This window comes from Oryctolagus cuniculus, chromosome 16 (genome assembly GCF_051225735.1).
Source record: "Oryctolagus cuniculus isolate XC-2025 breed Fujian yellow rabbit chromosome 16, ASM5122573v1, whole genome shotgun sequence".
Classification (NCBI taxonomy): Eukaryota; Metazoa; Chordata; class Mammalia; order Lagomorpha; family Leporidae; genus Oryctolagus; species Oryctolagus cuniculus.
The window spans coordinates 22,103,780-22,120,904 of record NC_142882.1 but is presented as its reverse complement, the minus strand read 5'-3'; the positions used below and the strand labels follow the sequence as shown (position 1 = coordinate 22,120,904).

The 17,125-nt window shown below is 42.7% G+C and overlaps 1 protein-coding gene and 1 pseudogene across 1 annotated transcript; both read left to right on the top strand.

Moving 5' to 3' along the window:
• The first annotated feature begins 670 nt into the window (after nucleotides 1-670).
• On the top strand, nucleotides 671-1,606 carry LOC100340200 (olfactory receptor 7A17-like). Its single transcript, XM_002723207.4, has one exon. It carries the CDS (start codon nucleotides 677-679, stop codon nucleotides 1,604-1,606), a length of 930 nt encoding a protein of 309 aa, XP_002723253.3. The 5' UTR covers nucleotides 671-676.
• Nucleotides 1,607-13,402: 11,796 nt separating this feature from the next.
• Nucleotides 13,403-14,325, top strand: LOC108175965 (olfactory receptor 7A5-like; annotated as a pseudogene).
• Nucleotides 14,326-17,125: the final 2,800 nt, after the last annotated feature.

Below are 17,125 nucleotides of genomic sequence, written 5' to 3'. Positions count from 1 at the left end.
CTGTTGGAGGAGCCTTGGAGGCTTGAGATGGGTGCGGCCTGAGAGCTCTGCCTGGTTCTTCCTGGTTAAGGGTGTGCAAAGGTGACACCCTCAGGTTATGCGTGGTAAATCTCTCTCTTTTTATTTATTTATTTATTTTATTTATTCAGGGGGTAAGTAACACTGCAGGAGATTGCTTTATCTTACAGAAGCCAACCTGAAGGCACATACGTCTACACAAGATGAAATCATAGCTTCCAAGCCTCCTTCCTCTCAGCTGAAAAGACCTCACAGAGTTTTCTCTTTCCAAGTGTCTGTCAGTTCAATGGTGCATTAATGACGATTTTGAATGTCACTGAGTTATCACACTTGCTCTATTTTAAATTTTGTACATAGTGTCTTTTGTTTCATTGGTCAGCCTGGGATTAACATTCAACTATCTGGAGACACTGGTCCCTAATTAGTGCTGGTGGCAGCTTTTCTTCCATGAGCAACAGGGAGATAAAGCCAGGGTTAGAGTCCTGAAGATACAAGAGATATTTTTTTTCCTCCAAGCCCCTCAGAGAACCCCTGGTAAGTTGAATCTCGGTTTCCCTCGTGCCCACTCCATTTCTCTCATTCTCTCTCTCTCTCTCTCTCTCTCTCTCTCTCTCTCTCTCATGTTATTTGTTTCTTTTCTTTCAGTGACTTGTACCACATGCAACCAGGCAATGAAACTCAACCTTCAGAATTCCTTCTCCTGGGATTCTCAGAGGACCCAGCACTGCAGCCACTCATATTTGGGCTCTTCCTCTCCATGTACCTGGTCACTGTGGCTGGGAACCTGCTCATCATCCTGGCCATCCTATCAGACCCCCAGCTCCACACACCCATGTACTTCTTCCTCTCCAACCTGTCCTTGGTGGACATCTGCTTCACCTCCACCACCATCCCCAAGATGCTGGTGAACATCCAGATGCAGAGCCAAGCCATCAACTATGCAGGCTGCATCACCCAGATGTTCTTCTTCATACTCTTTGTAGGGTTGGATGATTTACTCCTGGCCGTGATGGCCTATGACAGGTTTGTGGCCATCTGTCACCCCCTGCACTATACAGTCATCATGAACCCCAGGCTCTGTGTGCAGCTGGTGCTGGTGTGCTGGGTCATCAGTGTCCTGCATGCCTTGTCACACAGCTTAATGGTGCTGCAGCTGTCCTTCTGTGTACACCTGGAAATCCCCCACTTCTTCTGTGAACTGATTCAGGTGATCCACACTGCCTGCTCTGACACTCTTCTTAATGATGTGTTGCTATTTCTTGCAGCAATGCTCCTTGGTGGAGGTCCCCTGGCTGGGATCCTGTACTCCTACTCTAAGATCGTCTCCTCCATCTGTGCAATCCCCTCAGCTCAGGGGAAGCATAAAGCATTCTCCACCTGTGCCTCTCACCTCTCTGTCGTCTCCTTATTTTATGGAACGGGCATAGGTGTGTACCTCAGTGCTGGTGCAGCCCCCAGCACAGCCTCTAGTGCCACAGCCTCTGTGATGTACACGGTGGTCACCCCCATGCTGAACCCCTTCATCTACAGCCTGAGAAACACAGACATCAAAAGAGCTTTGAAAGGAATCTTTGGCCAGAAACTATAAAGTAGTCCATTGAGATGGGGCTGAAGATGTGTCTATGACTGCAGGGCCCCGAGCTCCAGAGCCACACACTGAGAAGATTTACCAGATGTGGAAGTAGAAGTCAGCGAACTCAAGAGGCTTCCATAGCCTTGGAAACTCATGAGTAGAGCCTAGGGAGATTACTGACGCCATAAACAAGAGTGGCAAATTGTTAAGTCAACAACAGGAGTCACTGTGTACTTACTTCTCGTGTGGGATCTGTCCTTAATGTGTTGTCCAATGTGAATTAATGCTATAACTGGTACTAAAACAGTACTTTACACTTTGTGTTTCTGTGTGGGTGCAAACTGATGAAATCTTGACTTAATATATACTAAATCAATCTTCTGTATATAAAGATAATTGAAAATGAATCTTGGCTGGCGCCGCGGCTCAATAGGCTAATCCTCTGCCTGCGGCACTGGCACACCAGGTTCTAGTCCTGGTTGGGGTGCCGGATTCTGTCCTGGTTGCCCCTCTTCCAGGCCAGCTCTCTGCTGTGGCCTGGGAGGGCAGTGGAGGATGGCCCAAGTGCTTGGGCTCTGCACCCACATGGGAGACCAGGAGGAGGCACCTGGCTCCTGGCTCCTAGCTTTGGGTCAGCGTGATGCACTGGCCACAGTCCGCGGGCTGTGGCGGCCATTGGAGGGTGAACCAACGGCAAAGGAAGACCTTTCTCTCTGTCTCTCTCTCTCACTGTCCACTCTGCCTGTCAAAAAAAAAAAAAAAGAAAATGAATCTTGATGTGAATGGAATGGGAGAGGGAGCAGGAGATAGGAGGGTTGTGGGTGGGAGGGAATTTATGGGGAGGGGGGAAGCCATTGTAATCCATAAACTGTACTTTGGATAATTATATTTACTAAATAAAAGTTTAAAAAACCAGATGTGGAAGTAGAACATACTTATTCAATTCAATGCAGTGTCTTTCTTTCTTTTCTTTCTTTTTTAAGTCAACTGTTGTGTAAAAAAGGACTCATCCATTACACTTTATGTTACCTGTGACATCTAACAAAACGTCCTATGTCACTTTCCTTTCCCCCAGTTTTATTACCAACTTTGTCAAGTAAGCAAAAGAGCTTCAGACTTTTCATGGAAACATGGAAGCAAGAGAAGAGTTAGTTTCTGTGCTAAGCAACTTGGAAATTCATGCATGGTTTTTATACCACACTAGCCCATGAACTGTGTGAAGTATTGAACTTTTCCACATGCCTGATGCTAAAATGTATATGTATTTTTAACAATTATTTCTTGTCAAATAACATGTATAATGTTAAATAGTCTCCTTTTCAACTTCATAGTTTTTGGAGATAACATATCTTTATTTTACATTGAAAATACTTAATGCTCTAGTTCTGTGGACACCTTAACGCTCTTAGTTATGTGAACACCTATGCTTGGCAATTAAATCCATTCATATAATTTTTTAGGATTTCATTTGTTTAAGAAATAAAGTTACAAAAAGAGGGAGAGACAAAGAGAAAGGCCTTCTATCTGCTGGTTCACTCCTTAAATAGCTGGTGCAGCTGGAGCTGGGCTGATCTGAAGCCAGGAGCCAGGAGCTTTCTCTGGATATACAACATGGATGCAGGGGCCCAGGCACTTGGACCATCTTTTTTTTAACTTTTATTTAATGAATATAGATTTCCAAAGTACAGCTTATGGACTACATTGGCTCCCCCCACCATGACTTCCCTCCCACCCGCAACCCTCCCCTTTCCCACTCTCTCTCCCCTTCCATTCATATCAAGGTTCATTTTCAATTTTCTATATATACAGAAGATCAGTTTAGTATACATTAAGTAAAGATTTCAACAGTTTGCACCCCCATAGAAACACAAAGTGAAATATACTGTTTGAGTACTCGTTATAGCATTAAATCTCAATGTACAGCACACTAAGGACAGAGATCCTACATGAGGAATAAGTGCACAGTGACTCCTGTTGTTGACTTTACAAATTGGCACTCTTGTTTATGGCATCAGTAATCTCCCTATTCTCCAGTCACGAGTTTCCAAGGCTATGGAAGCCTCCTGAGTTCACTGACTCTGATCATATTTAGACAAGGTCATAGTCAAAGTGGAAGTTCTCTCCTCCCTTCAGAGAAAGGTACCTCCTTCTTTGAAGACCTGTTCTTTCCACTGGGATCTCACTCACAGAGATCTTTCATTTAGGACCATCTTTCACTGCTCTCCCAGGCGATATCAGAGAGCTGGATTGGAAGTGGAGCAGCCAGGACACAAACCAGCACACATATGGGATGCCAGCACAGCAAGCAGAGGCTTAGCCTACTATGCCACAGCGCCAGCCCCCCATTTTTTAAAAATAGAATGAATCCTCAGAACAAAATTTACTTTTTTGTCCCTGCTATTCCTGCAAATATACTTCCCCAAGCACCTCCTCTGGACCATGCAGATGATAATACTAGTGAACCGTATAAACTGAGTCTCTACTACTCTACTGTATCTCACCACTCTCTTATATCTGGGTAGAATCTCCATGGAAAAACAAATGGCAATATAGATTCCTTTGACATGGGTGAGAGTTAGAGACAACCTTCAATAAAGGAAGCAAGGTTTTCATTCATAGGCATTATCATGAGGCAATGACATTTTATTGTCGGGTGCAGATTGGGGTGTGAGGGGGTGTCGTCATCAACAAGGTGAAGGGGGTCTGATTGTTGGGTGAAGGCTTGGCTGATTGTTATGTGTTGCTTCATTGATTTGATGCCTTGCCTGCACTAAAGGAAGTATCGCTCCTTTTTCTGCAGTAGGAACATCCAAGGGAATGGTGTGAATGGACATCAACACCATCCACTCCACTCCATTTCTCCTTCATTCCCAGGAATCTCTCCAGTGAGGACTCTCAGAGACCTTGAACTGCCATCTGGTCACCTGCATCAGGGTCACATATCTTCTTGTTCAAAGGCACATGCCCTGTCAATGCTCCTGACTCCCTAAAGGGCAGCTTCAACATGCTGACTTGGGAAACACCAGACATGAAGTGAACTTGAACAGCAAATTACATGTCAATGTTGTCTCCCAATACGTGAACCAATGCCAAAAACAAGATGCATCAGATGATTGCCATCTCTTTCTGTTCCATCCCCTTGGGTTATTGTATACATTAGGCTTTCTTGAAAATAAACCATCCTGAAATAAAGTCGTTTAATAAAACAACTCTTTATGGAGCAGAACAGGGCTATGGGGAGTTGCTATGAAGGTCAGCTCCTCCTGATTCTGCACTTGACTGTGAGAGTCTGTGTCATCACTCTGAGGCTCATCCATGATTCTATGTGTAGCAATAGTGGTTTTCTCTCAGCCTTTCTGTCCTGGGATTGTTGTGGGCCAGGTTAGGCCTGAATCTTTAGTCCAGATGCCTGTCTTTTATTGAGAGAAGAATTCTAAGTACAGGCACAAGAATGATGTGCATGCAATGTGATAAGTTTCATTTGTGGAGTGAGAAGAAGGCATAGGAACATGAGGGGCTTATTGAGGGAGAGTGGACCAGGAAGTGTGGAGAGAGACTTCCAAACCAGTCTTTCCCTGGTATGAGAGTCCCCTGCCCTCCACCAGGCTTCTTATGACCTTTGAAAAGGGGAGTGGTTCGGGCATCAAAAGCCAAGACACTGTGGCAAAAATGACCTAAGTGAAAGAGCTCTGTGAGTGAGATCCTGGTAGAAAGAAAGGGCCATCAAAGAAGGAGGTACCTTTCTCTGAAAGGAGGAGAGAACTTCCACTTTGACTATGGCCTGGTCTAAATAAGATCAGAGTTTGTGAACTAAAGAGGATTCCATAGCTGTGGCAGCTCATGACAAGAGCCTTGGGTGATTACTGACTTTATAAACAAGAGTGTCAATTGTTAAATCAACAACAGGAGTCACTGTGCAATTGCTCCCCATGGTGGACCTCTGTCCTTAATGTGGTACACTATGAGAATTAACTGTAAAACTGGTCTGTTTCTGTCTGTGTGAGTGCAAACTGTTGAAATCTTTACTTAGTATAGAGTTGATCTTCTGTATATAAAGATAATTAAAAATGAATCTTAATGAATAATGGGATAGGACAGGGAGTATGAGATGGGTGGTTTGCAGGTGGGAGGGTGGTCATGGGGGGAAGAACTGCTATAATCTATAGTTGTACTTTTGAAATTTATATTTATTAAATAAAACTTTTCTATAAAAAAAGAAAAGGGGAGTGGTTACATAGCACTGCCGCCAGGTCCCAGGTAAGAGGAGGGGATTACATGGGAGTGGGTTAGGTGCGGCCTCCAGCTCATGAACTTTATCTATCTATCTCCCTGACTTTTTCAGTATCAGTGTGCAACCTGTTCCTCTGGCCTGGGTGAGACCTGTGCCATTTGCCATGAAATTCTCACACCTGTGTCAATGCCTGTGTGTTAACTGGAACCTTCATGACTGAGCTAAATTCACATCTTTATGGTACATACATTAAGATATTTCCTTATAATGTCCATGTGTATATCACGTTAGCATCTCTGTCAAAACAAATAACCCTACTCGTGATTTAAGGCAAACAAATTGGTGCTCTTAAAAGTACAGGGCTCAGAAGCATGGGATGGATTCTCCTTGGGCCAAAATAATAGAGTAATGGCCTTCATTGCTTCTGGGGGTTCCACAGTGAAACCCATTTCCTCTCCTATTCCAGCTCCTGGTGACTAATTGCAGTCCTAGGTTTTCAGCCCATCTTTGAGGCCAGTAGGGCAGCACCCACCAGTCTCTCCCCAAGTCCAAGTCTGTACCTTCCTCTTCCAGGTCTAGAGAACCACTGTGATCCCACCAGTCCCTCCTGGATAATCTAGAATCATCTTTTCATTGATCAGTAACTTAAATCTACCCCCAGTACACCATCTGCCATGGAAGCTAACACATTCACACCACACTCAATTTAAAGAACAATATAATGGTGTTTTGAGGGAGCATTTATTTTGCTTACTTTTTAGATATGCAGTTTTTGATGTCACCTGGGGCACACTTCTTCAGAATTTCATACAAAGACATTCTTGCTGGTGCAGTCCTGGAATTACCTACACTTGACATCAAGGAGAGATCACATCCTTGATCTACAGTCCCTTAAGAGACCAGGATGTACATCGACAACTGCGTATGAGGGTTTAGTAGAAGTGAGAGCATGTTGAATAATCCTAACACACACAAAAAATGACAACTGTTTGACATAGTACATATGCCATTCCCCTTGCCAGAGTCTTGCATGCTGGGTATGAGTATTGAAATGCCACACTGTTGGCCGGCGCCACGGCTCACTAGGCTAATCCTCTGCCTTGCGGTGCTGGCACACCAGGTTCTAGTCCTGGTCGGGGCGCCGGATTCTGTCCTGGTTGCCCCTCTTCCAGGCCAACTCTCTTCTGTGGCCAGGGAGTGCAGTGGAGGATGGCCCAAGTACTTGGGCCCTGTACCCCATGGGAGACCAGGATAAGTACCTTGCTCCTGCCATTGGATCAGCGCAGTGCACCGGCCGCAGCGCAGCGCAGCGGCCGTTGGAGGGTGAACCAACGGCAAAAGGAAGACCTTTCTCTCTGTCTCTCTCTCTCTCTCACTGTCCACTCTGCATGTCAAAAAAAAAAAAAAAAAAAAAAAAAAAAGAAATGCCACACTGTGCCAAACCAAATATATACATTTACTCTGTTTCAATTAAACTAAAAATGTTGGGGCAAGGGGTTTCCTAGTGGTTAAGATCCCAGTTCAGATGCCAACATCTCATATTGGAACGCTTGGATTGGAGTCCAGGCTTTCACTGCTGACTCCAGCTTCCTCATGATGTAGACACTAGGGGGCAGCAGTGATAGCCCAGGTAATGGAGTTCAGCCTCCTCCATGGGGTTCTGGCTTTGGTCTTCACACAGCCTCAGCCACTGAGGGCATCAGTGGGGTGAAGCAGCAGATCTAATTGTGTCCTCTCTTATAAATAAATCTTGAAAATTGTAAGGCATTTGTAATAATTAAGAAGTTCATAATTTCTTATAGTTGCAACCATTTTGAAGCAAATGACAGGATTTTGTTGTTGAATATGACCGAGAGTTGAGTGAAATAAGCCAAACACACAAGACATGCTTTCTCAAAGTTGTCATCAAAGAAGGAGGAACTTTTCTCTGAAGGGAGGAGAGAACTTCCACTTTGCTTATGGCCCTGCCTAAATACTGATGGAGTTTTGCATTTAAAAGGCTTTCATAGCCATGGCAGCTCATGTCAAGAGCCTTGGGTGATCTCTGACGTCATACACAAGAGTGTTAATTGTTAAATGGACAACAGGAGACACTGTGGACCAACTTCCCATGCAGGACCTCTGTCCTCAAAGAGTTGTATTGTAATTATGTGTAAGCGCTCACAAAAGATGTATCTTTCTAGGGGCAGGCACTGTGGCATAGCGGATAAAGCCACCACCTGCAGTGCTGGCATCCCATATGGGCGCCAGTTTGAGACCCAGCCACTCCACTTCCAATCCAGTGCCCTGCTATGGCCTGGGAAAGCTGTAGAAGATGGCCCAAGTTCTGGGGCCCCTGCACCCATGTGGGAAACTTGAAAGAAGCCCCTGCATCCTGGCTTCAGATGGGTGTGGTTCCAGCCATTGCGGCCAACTGGGGAGTGAACCCATGGATGGAAAACTCTCTCTCTCTCTCTCTCTCTCTCTCTCTCTCTGCTTCTCCCTCTCTCTCTGAGTAACTCTGACTTTCAAATAAATAAATATTTTAGAAAGATGGATCATTCTCGGGTGCTCCTTTAAGTTAATTAAGTTTCTTTACAAAAAAAAGTGAAATTAACTTCAAGATGCAATGACTTTGAACAGTCCTTGTCTCAACTGTTGAGGAACAGAGTTTTTTATGTTTGTTTTTTTTTCCATGCATATGGTGGAACTCTTTACTTAGTATAGAGTTGGTCTTCTGGGTATAAAGCTAACTGAAAATAGACCTTAGTGGAGAATGGGACTGGGTATGGGAGAGGGAGAAGGAAGAGGGGTGGGAGGGCAGGTATGATCAGGCAAATCACTACATTGCTAAAGTTGTAGTTATGAAATGTAAAAAAAGGACATGCTTTCTCTCATTTTGGAGAGTTGAAGAAAAACTCAATAAGAACCTAGGGGCTGGAATTGTAATGCAGCTGTTCAAGCCATCACCTGCAGCACCAGTATCCCATAAGGGTGCCAGTTCAAGTCCTGATCCTGCCCTTCTGTTCCAGCTTCCTGCTAATGTGCTTAGGAAATCAGGGAGGGATTTTCCAAAAGCTTGGGCACCTGGAAGGCCTGGAGGAAGCTCCTGACTCCTGTCTTCTGCCAAGCCCATTGCCGCATGGTGCAACCATTTAGGGGTGAACTAGTGGATAGAATCTCTCTCTCTCTCTCTCTCTCTGTGTCTCTGTCTCTCTCTCTCTTTCAAATAAATTAATAAATGTCTTGAAAAATAACCTTGAACATTTGTTACTAGAGGATGGGAGAGATTCGGTGGATAAAGGGAGATTAGATTACAAAAACAGGGCAAGTCAGGTGAGATTTTTAGATTGTGATAAATATATCATAGTAATGTGAGATGTTAACAATGGGGGGCTGGATGTATGTAGGGGAACATGTGAAAGTTTGTAATTTTCTATTGTCAAAATTAGTAACTCACCCTAGGTCCACATCCTGTCTTAAATCTCAAAAGTAATTCTGCAACCTTAGTGTGAATAAGTCACCTCTACATATATTTCCAACTTCTTGCACATCAAATTGTTCTGATAACTCAATATCCTTTGTGATTATCCTTTGCCTTTGCCATTGCATCATTTACTAAAAGTCATATCACTTCCTCTGCTATCTGGAATGTCCTACTGTTCAATATGTGTCTTTAGATTGCCTTCCCTTTCTAAAGGAAACTGGAATCCATCTGTCTCTTGTAAAACACACAGCACTGCTTCTTCATTTCATTTAATTTGGCTCCACTTATTACCCAGTGTTTCAAAAGTTAATAGTGACCAGTACTGATGTCATCATGTTGTTATACATTTCAATTTTAATTTTTAAAATGTTGTGTCTTGATTGATAGTGATCTTGAACATTTTTTCATGTGTCTGTTGGCCATTTGGATTTCCTCTTTTGAAAAATGTCTATTGAGGTCCTTGGCCCATCTCTTAAGTGGGTTGTTGGTTTTGTTGTTGTGGAGTTTCTTGATTTCTTTGTAGATTCTGGTTATCAACCCTTTATCTGTTGCATAGTTTGCAAATATTTGTTCCCATTCTGTCGGTTGTCTCTTCACTCTCCTGACTGTTTCTTTTGCAGTACGGAAACTTCTCAATTTGATGCAATCCCAAATGCTCATTTTGGCTTTGACTTCCTGTGCTTCTGGGGTCTTTTCCAAGAAGTCTTTGCTGGTACCTATATCTTGAAGGGTTTCTCCAATGCTCTTTAATAACTTGATGGTGTCAGGTCATAGATTTAAATCTTTAATCCATGTTGAGTGAATTTTTGTGTAAGGTGAAAGGTTAGAATGGCTCACATTCAGAAATCTACCAACAATAGATGCTGAGGAGGATGTGGGGAAAAGGGACACTAACCCACTGTTGGTGGGAATGCAAACTGGTTAAGCCACTATGTAAGTCAGTCTGGAGATTCCTCAGAAACCTGAATATAAACCTACCATTCAACCCAGCCATCCCACTCCTTGGAATTTACCCAAAGGAAATGAAATTGGCAAACAAAAAAGCTGTCTGCACATTAATGTTTATTGCAGCTCAATTCACAATAGCTAAGACCTGGAACCAACCCAAATGCCCATCAACAGTAGACTTGATAAAGAAATTATGGGACATGTACTCTTTAGAATACTATACAGCAGTCAAAAACAATTAAACCCGGTCATTTGCAACAAGATGGAGGAATCTGGAAAACATCATGCTGAGTGAATTAAGCCAGTCCCAAAGGGACAAATATCATATGTTCTCCCTGATCGGCGACAACTAACTGAGTACCAAAGCGGAAACCTGTTGAAGTGAAATGGACACTATGAGAAACAGTGACTTGATCAGCCCTTGTCCTGACTGTCGATGTACAATGTAATACTTTATCCATTTTAGTATTTTCTTTTGTTCTAGTACTATTGGTTTAACTCTGTAATTAACACACAATTATTCTTAGGTGTTTAAATTTTAACTGAAAAGTGATCCCTGTTAGGAAGTTGGAAAACATTATGCTGAGTGAAATAAGCCAGTCCCAAAGGGACAAATATCATACGTTCTCCCTGATCGGTGATGACTAACTGAGCACCAAAAAGGAAACCTGTTAAAGAGAAATGAACACTATGAGAAACGGTGACTTGATCAGCCCTTGCCCTGGCTGTTGATGAACAACTTAATACGTTATCCCTCTTAGTATTTTTTTGTTTGTTCTACTTAATACTTTTGATTGAATACTGTAATCAATGCACAGTTATTCTTAAGTGTTGAAACTTAAAAAAATGTTGTGTCTTGGCTTTTGTTTGCTGTTTTATTTCATTTTATTATTTAGTTTTATTATTTTTCCATAGATACAATTAAAACACAGGGGGGACTTTTGACCTCACAGTCCTTCAGTGAACAGCTGGTGCTCTCAGATATTGGCTTTCCTCATGTCCATTTCATTCTCTCTCTCTCTCTTTCTCCCTCGCTTTTTTTCTCTCTCTCTCCATCTCCTTTCTCAAATATATCCTCCATGTTTATTTAAATAGAGCATAAATTATTGCCCAGTAGAGTGGGAATCATTAACAATATTGCATTTTTTGGCTCAGAATAGCTAGAAGAGAAGTTTTGGCATGTTCTCCCCACACAGAAATAATCAGAATGTAAGGCAGTGGGAATGCTTATTACTCAAATGTGGCCATTTTGCAATGCTGAATTCTGCCTCATATAAACATAATAATGATCTGTCAACCATGGTTAAAACAAAACAGCTACAAATATAATTAAATCTCAAAAAATAAAAAAAATCAAGTTTAATTATTGTGAACATGAGAGGATTGTAGATTTGGATTTTTGGGTACGGTTTTCCTTTTGTATGTGTACTGTTTTTTTTTTTTAAACTGTTTCTCTTTGCTTTATTAAACAAAATATTTTGCCAGACTTTTTCTTTTTTTTTAACTTTTATTTAATGAATATAAATTTCCAAAGTACGGCTTATGGACTACAATGGCTGCCCCCCCATAACGTCCCTCCCACCCGCAACCCTCCCCTTTCCCACTCCCTCTCCCCTTCCATTCACATCAAGATTCATTTTCGATTCTCTTAATATACAGAAGATCAGCTTAGTATACATTAAGTAAAGATTTCAACAGTTTGCTCCCACACAGAAACATAAAGTGAAAAATAATAGATGATTTTCTTTTAAATGATGATGAAATCAGATGAGATCTATTGTCATGTTTAATCCCAGTGAGAGTCAAGTTGGGAATTGATAATTTCTTCTTCTTCTTCTTCTTTTTTTTTTTACAGAAGATCAGTTTAGTATGCATTAAGTAAAGATTTCAACAGTTTGCACCCACATAGAAACACAAAGTGAAATATACTGTTTGAGTACTCGTTATAGCATTAAGTCTCAATGCACAGCACATTAAGGACAGAGATCCTACATGAGGAGTAAGTGCACAGTGACTCCTGTTGTTGACTTTACCAATTGACACTCCTGTTTATGGCATCAGTAATCTCCCTATGCTCCAGTCATGAGCTGCCAAGGCTATGGAAGCCCCTTGAGTTCTCCGACTCTTATCTTGTTTAGACAAGGTCATAGTCAAAGTGGAGGTTCTCTCCTCCCTTCAGAGAAAGGTACCTCCTTCTTTGAAGGCCTGTTTTTTCCACTGGGATCTCACAGAGATCTTTCATTTAGGTGTTTTTTTTTTTTTTTTTTTTTTTTTTGCCAGAGTGTCTTGGCTTTCCATGCCTGAAATACTCTCATGGGCTTTTCAGCCAGATCCGAATGCCTTTAGGGCTGATTCTGAGGCCAGAGTGCTGTTTAGGGCATCCGCCATTCTATGAGTCTGCTGAGTATCTCGCTTCCCATGTTGGATCGCTCTCCCCTTTATTTATTCTATCGGTTAGTATTAGCAGGTACTAGACTTGTTTATGTGCTCCCTTTGACTCTTAGTCCTTTCATTATGATCAATTGTGAACTGAAATTGATCACTTGGACTAGTGAGATGGCATTGGTACATGCCACCTTGATGGGATTAAATTGGAGTCCCCTGGTATGTTTCTAACTCTACCATTTGGGGCAAGTCAGCTTTTTTAAAACTTTTATTTAATGAATATAAATTTCCAAAGTACAGCTTATGGATTACAATGGCTTCCCCCCGATAACATCCCTCCCACCCGCAATCCTCCCCTTTCCCACTCCCTCTCCCCTTCCATTCACATCATGTTTTTCAAATACAAGGAGTTTTGCACAGTTTCTACAATATATATCTCTGCATGATTTTCAACTTTTTATACCAATGCCTGCATGCTAATCGCTGAGACTTCTCTTGGCTGTGGGAAGACTTGATTTGATAATTTTCAAAGGACGACAGGATTTCTCACCAAAACTGACAATATTTGATGTCTTGGGGAAGGACTGAGGATGCGGCAGGAATTCTTGTTCAGAGATGGCACTGGGAACTTCCTGAAGTGGAACAGTTCCATCCACAAATACAGGTGCTAAATTTTTAATTGGAAAACATGGATTTTGGATTCCCACTCTACTGCTAGTGTCTCTTTGTGTGACTATCCACATGTTATTTTTCTTTTTATTGGTAGTGACACCTCATATAATGGAGAAATGAAATCCAAGCTTCAGAATTCCTTCTCCTGGGATTCTCAGAGGACCCAGCACTGCAGCCCCTCATATTTGGGCTCTTCCTCTTCATGTACCTGGTTACTGTGGCTGGGAACCTGCTCATCATCCTGGCCATCCTCTCAGACCCCCACCTCCACACGCCCATGTACTTCTTCCTCTCCAACCTGTCCTTGGTGGACGTCTGCTTCACCTCCACCACCGTCCCCAAGATGCTGGTGAACATCCAGACGCAGAACAAAGCCATCAGCTATACAGGCTGCCTCACCCAGATGTTCTTTTTCCTGCTTTTTGCAGGGCTGGATGACTTTTTCCTGGCCATGATGGCCTATGTCAGGTTTGTGGCCATCTGTCACCCCCTGCACTACACAGTCTCCATGAACCACCAGCTTTGTGTGCAGCTGGTCCTGGTGTCCTGGGTCATCAATGCCCTCTATGCTCTGTCACACAACCTACTGGTTCCTCTGCTGTCCTTCTGCACTCACCCGGGAATCCCCCAGTTATTCTGTGAACTTAACCAGGTAATCCACAGTGCCTGTTCAGACACCTTTCCTAATGACATATTGGTATTTTCTACTGTAGTGCTGCTCGGTTGGGGTCCCCTGGCTGGGATTCTTTATTCCTGTTCTAAGATTCTTTCTTCTATTCATGCAATCTCATCAGCTCAAGGGAAGCATTAGGCGTTTTCCAATTGTGCCTCTCTCCTCTCTGTTGTCTCCTTATTTTATGGCATGAGCATAGGTGTGTACCTCATGCTGGTGCAGCCCCCAGCTCAGACTCCACTGCAGCACCCTCCATGATGTACACAGTGGTCACCCCCATGCTGAATCCCTTCATCTATAGCCTGAGGAACACAGACACTAAGAGGGCTCTGAATAGACTCTCAGTCCATGAGCCATAGAAGAACTCATGGCATTGGGCCTGAAGAAGAGTCTAGGATGGCAGGGTTCCAAGCCTCAGAGCCAGGCAATGGGATTCTTTGATCAGATTGAAGGAGCAGAACTTGGTTAGTATGTCCACTGTGGTTTTTTTAATTACAACTTTCGTGACCATTATCAGTGATTGACCTGTTGTACTTAGTGTTATCTCTAGTATCTCAATGTATTTTCTTTCTGAAAGAGGAGTTAGTTTATGTATTAAACAACTTTGAGTTACACTGTATTTTTCTTTTTGCAATGCATCTGCTCCTTATGCAATTAAGTATGAAGAAATTGAAATAGCCACATGTCTCATGGTGCAACATGTGTTTTGCTTAGGAGTAATTCCTTGTCAAGTTGCACATAGCAAACCCAGTTATTAGCTTATTTTTGATATAAAGTATTTTAAATTAACATTACAGTGAAAGGCTTAAAGACCCTATTCCGTTCCTGTGGGCACCTACACTGGGTATCTGAAGCCATTTCTGCAACTTCAGAATAGAACAAATCATCAGACTGTAGTTTGCTCTTCTTTGTCCCCCCTTCCCTGCCTGCATCCAACCCTACAGGCCTCCTGCAGACACCACAGACTCCAGCACCAGTGTGTTGTGTGGGTGGTCACTGGGTTCCTTCCCTCCCACAATCCTGCTCCTGGAACCGGCATGGGAACCACAGTGCCAGACTGGGTCACTGACACAACCTGAGTCTCTGTTCCTCCAGGGTAGCTCATCATGCTCGTACCTCCCAGTACAGGTGTCAAGGAAAGAGAAGCTTGGAAATGTAGATTGTTTTATGGGCAAGAATTATAAATGACCTTCAATAAAGGCAGCCAAGTTGTCAATCATAAGTAGCATTGTGATGTCAATGTATTCCACTGTCATATGTACATGGACACTGTGGAGAAAGGGTGTTCTTATCCAGATGAAGGATCCAAATCTGTTCTTTTTTCTCCATTGAAACTATCACCCTCTGACCTGGATGACTAACTTTATTTTCTTATATTTTCCTCTATCTTTAGACTGTAGGGTTAAATATTTTGTTTTATCACCTGATACCTGGGGTGAGCACCTTTCTTTGTCACAGGGCATCTGGATGTTTACAACATCAACCGTGGGCCATAAAAAATGATCAACTTAAAAATTGCCCTTATAGGTACAGCTAAAAACTTGTGATGGTAATCCAAATCCCATTAAGCTGGATGGTAATAATGCCATCTTAAGTGTTACAGTGATTACCTTAAGTGTTAAATTGATTGTATAGATAGGATTAAGTGTTAAAGGGATCATATAAATAAAGTGTCTGGTAATAATAACAAATACAACTAAAAAGGAGACAATGTTCCAACAAGGGAAAAGCAGTCTGCATAGCAGGCTCAAAGAATGACAATCACCTTAAGTATCACTATGACCTCAGAATCAGACTTCAAGTCTTCCTGGTCTGGCTAAAAAGCCCATGAGAGCATTTCAGGCATGGAAAGCCAAGACACTGCTACAAAAATATGTTCTGGCTGGTGCCGTGGTTCACTAGGCTAATCCTCCACCTGTGGTGCCGGCACCTCAGGTTATAGTCCTGGTTGGGGTGCCGGGTACTAGTCCCAGTTGTTCCTCTTCCAGCCCAGCTCTCTGCTGTGGCCTGGGAAGGCAGTGGAGGATGGCCCAAGTGCTTGGGCCCTGCACCTGCATGGGAGACCAGGAGGAAGCACCTGGCTCCTGGCTTGGGTCAGCGCAGTGTGCCAGCCTTAGTGGCCATTTGGGGGGTGAACCAATGGAAGGAAGACCTTTCTCTCTCTCTCTCTCTCTCTCTCTCTCTCTCTCACTGTCTTACTCTTCCTGTCCAAAAATATGTTGTGCTTGAAGGATCTCTGTGAGTGACACCCTGGTGGAAAGAAGGGGCCATCATTGAAGGAGGTACTCTTCTCTAAAGGGAGGAGAGAACTTCCACTTTGCTTATGGCCCTGCCTAAATACTAACAGATATTGTGGACTCAAAAGGCCTTGGAAGCTCATGTCAAGAGCCTTGGGTGATCACTGGCATCATACATAAGAGTGTTAATTGTTAAATGAACAACAGGAGTCACTGTGCACTTACTCCCCATGTATGACCTCTTTCCTTAATGAGTTGTACTGTGAGAATTAACTACCAAACTTGCTCTCAAAAAGTTTTTATATTTTGTATATTTGTGCAAATTTTTGAAATCTTTACTTATTATGGAGCTGTTCTTCTATGTATAAAGTTAATTGAAAATGAATCTTAATGGAGAATGGGACTGGGAATGTCAGAAGGAGGAGGTGGGGTAGGAGTGGCTGTGGGAGGGTAGGTATGGTGGAAAGAATCTCTATATTCCTAAATTTAGTCTTTTGAAATTTGTACTCATTAAATAAAAGGTTTCTTTGGGGGGAAAATGACCCTTCTATAGACTCACTGGGTTTCGAGTGTCATCTGTGTTGCATTTTCCATTCTGTCATTGCTAGTCATCTAGAATTGTGTGGACCCTGGGCAGATGGGCATTACTCATGCTCACATTATGAAGGAATTACTCATTACTCATTAAAAACATGAAAAAAGATGTCTTAGGAAGGATTGAGATGGGCAGAAATTTTCTGGTCAGTGATGGCATTAGCATTATCCTAAACAAGAAGACTGCAAATATGGAGCTCAAATCATGATGGGAAACTGTGAGTTTAGGTTTTCCACTGTGTTGACCATGACTGTTTGTGTGAGTATTCCTGAGGTCATTTTTCCTGTTAGTGACACTTCATAGAATCGAGAACTGAAACTCAACCTT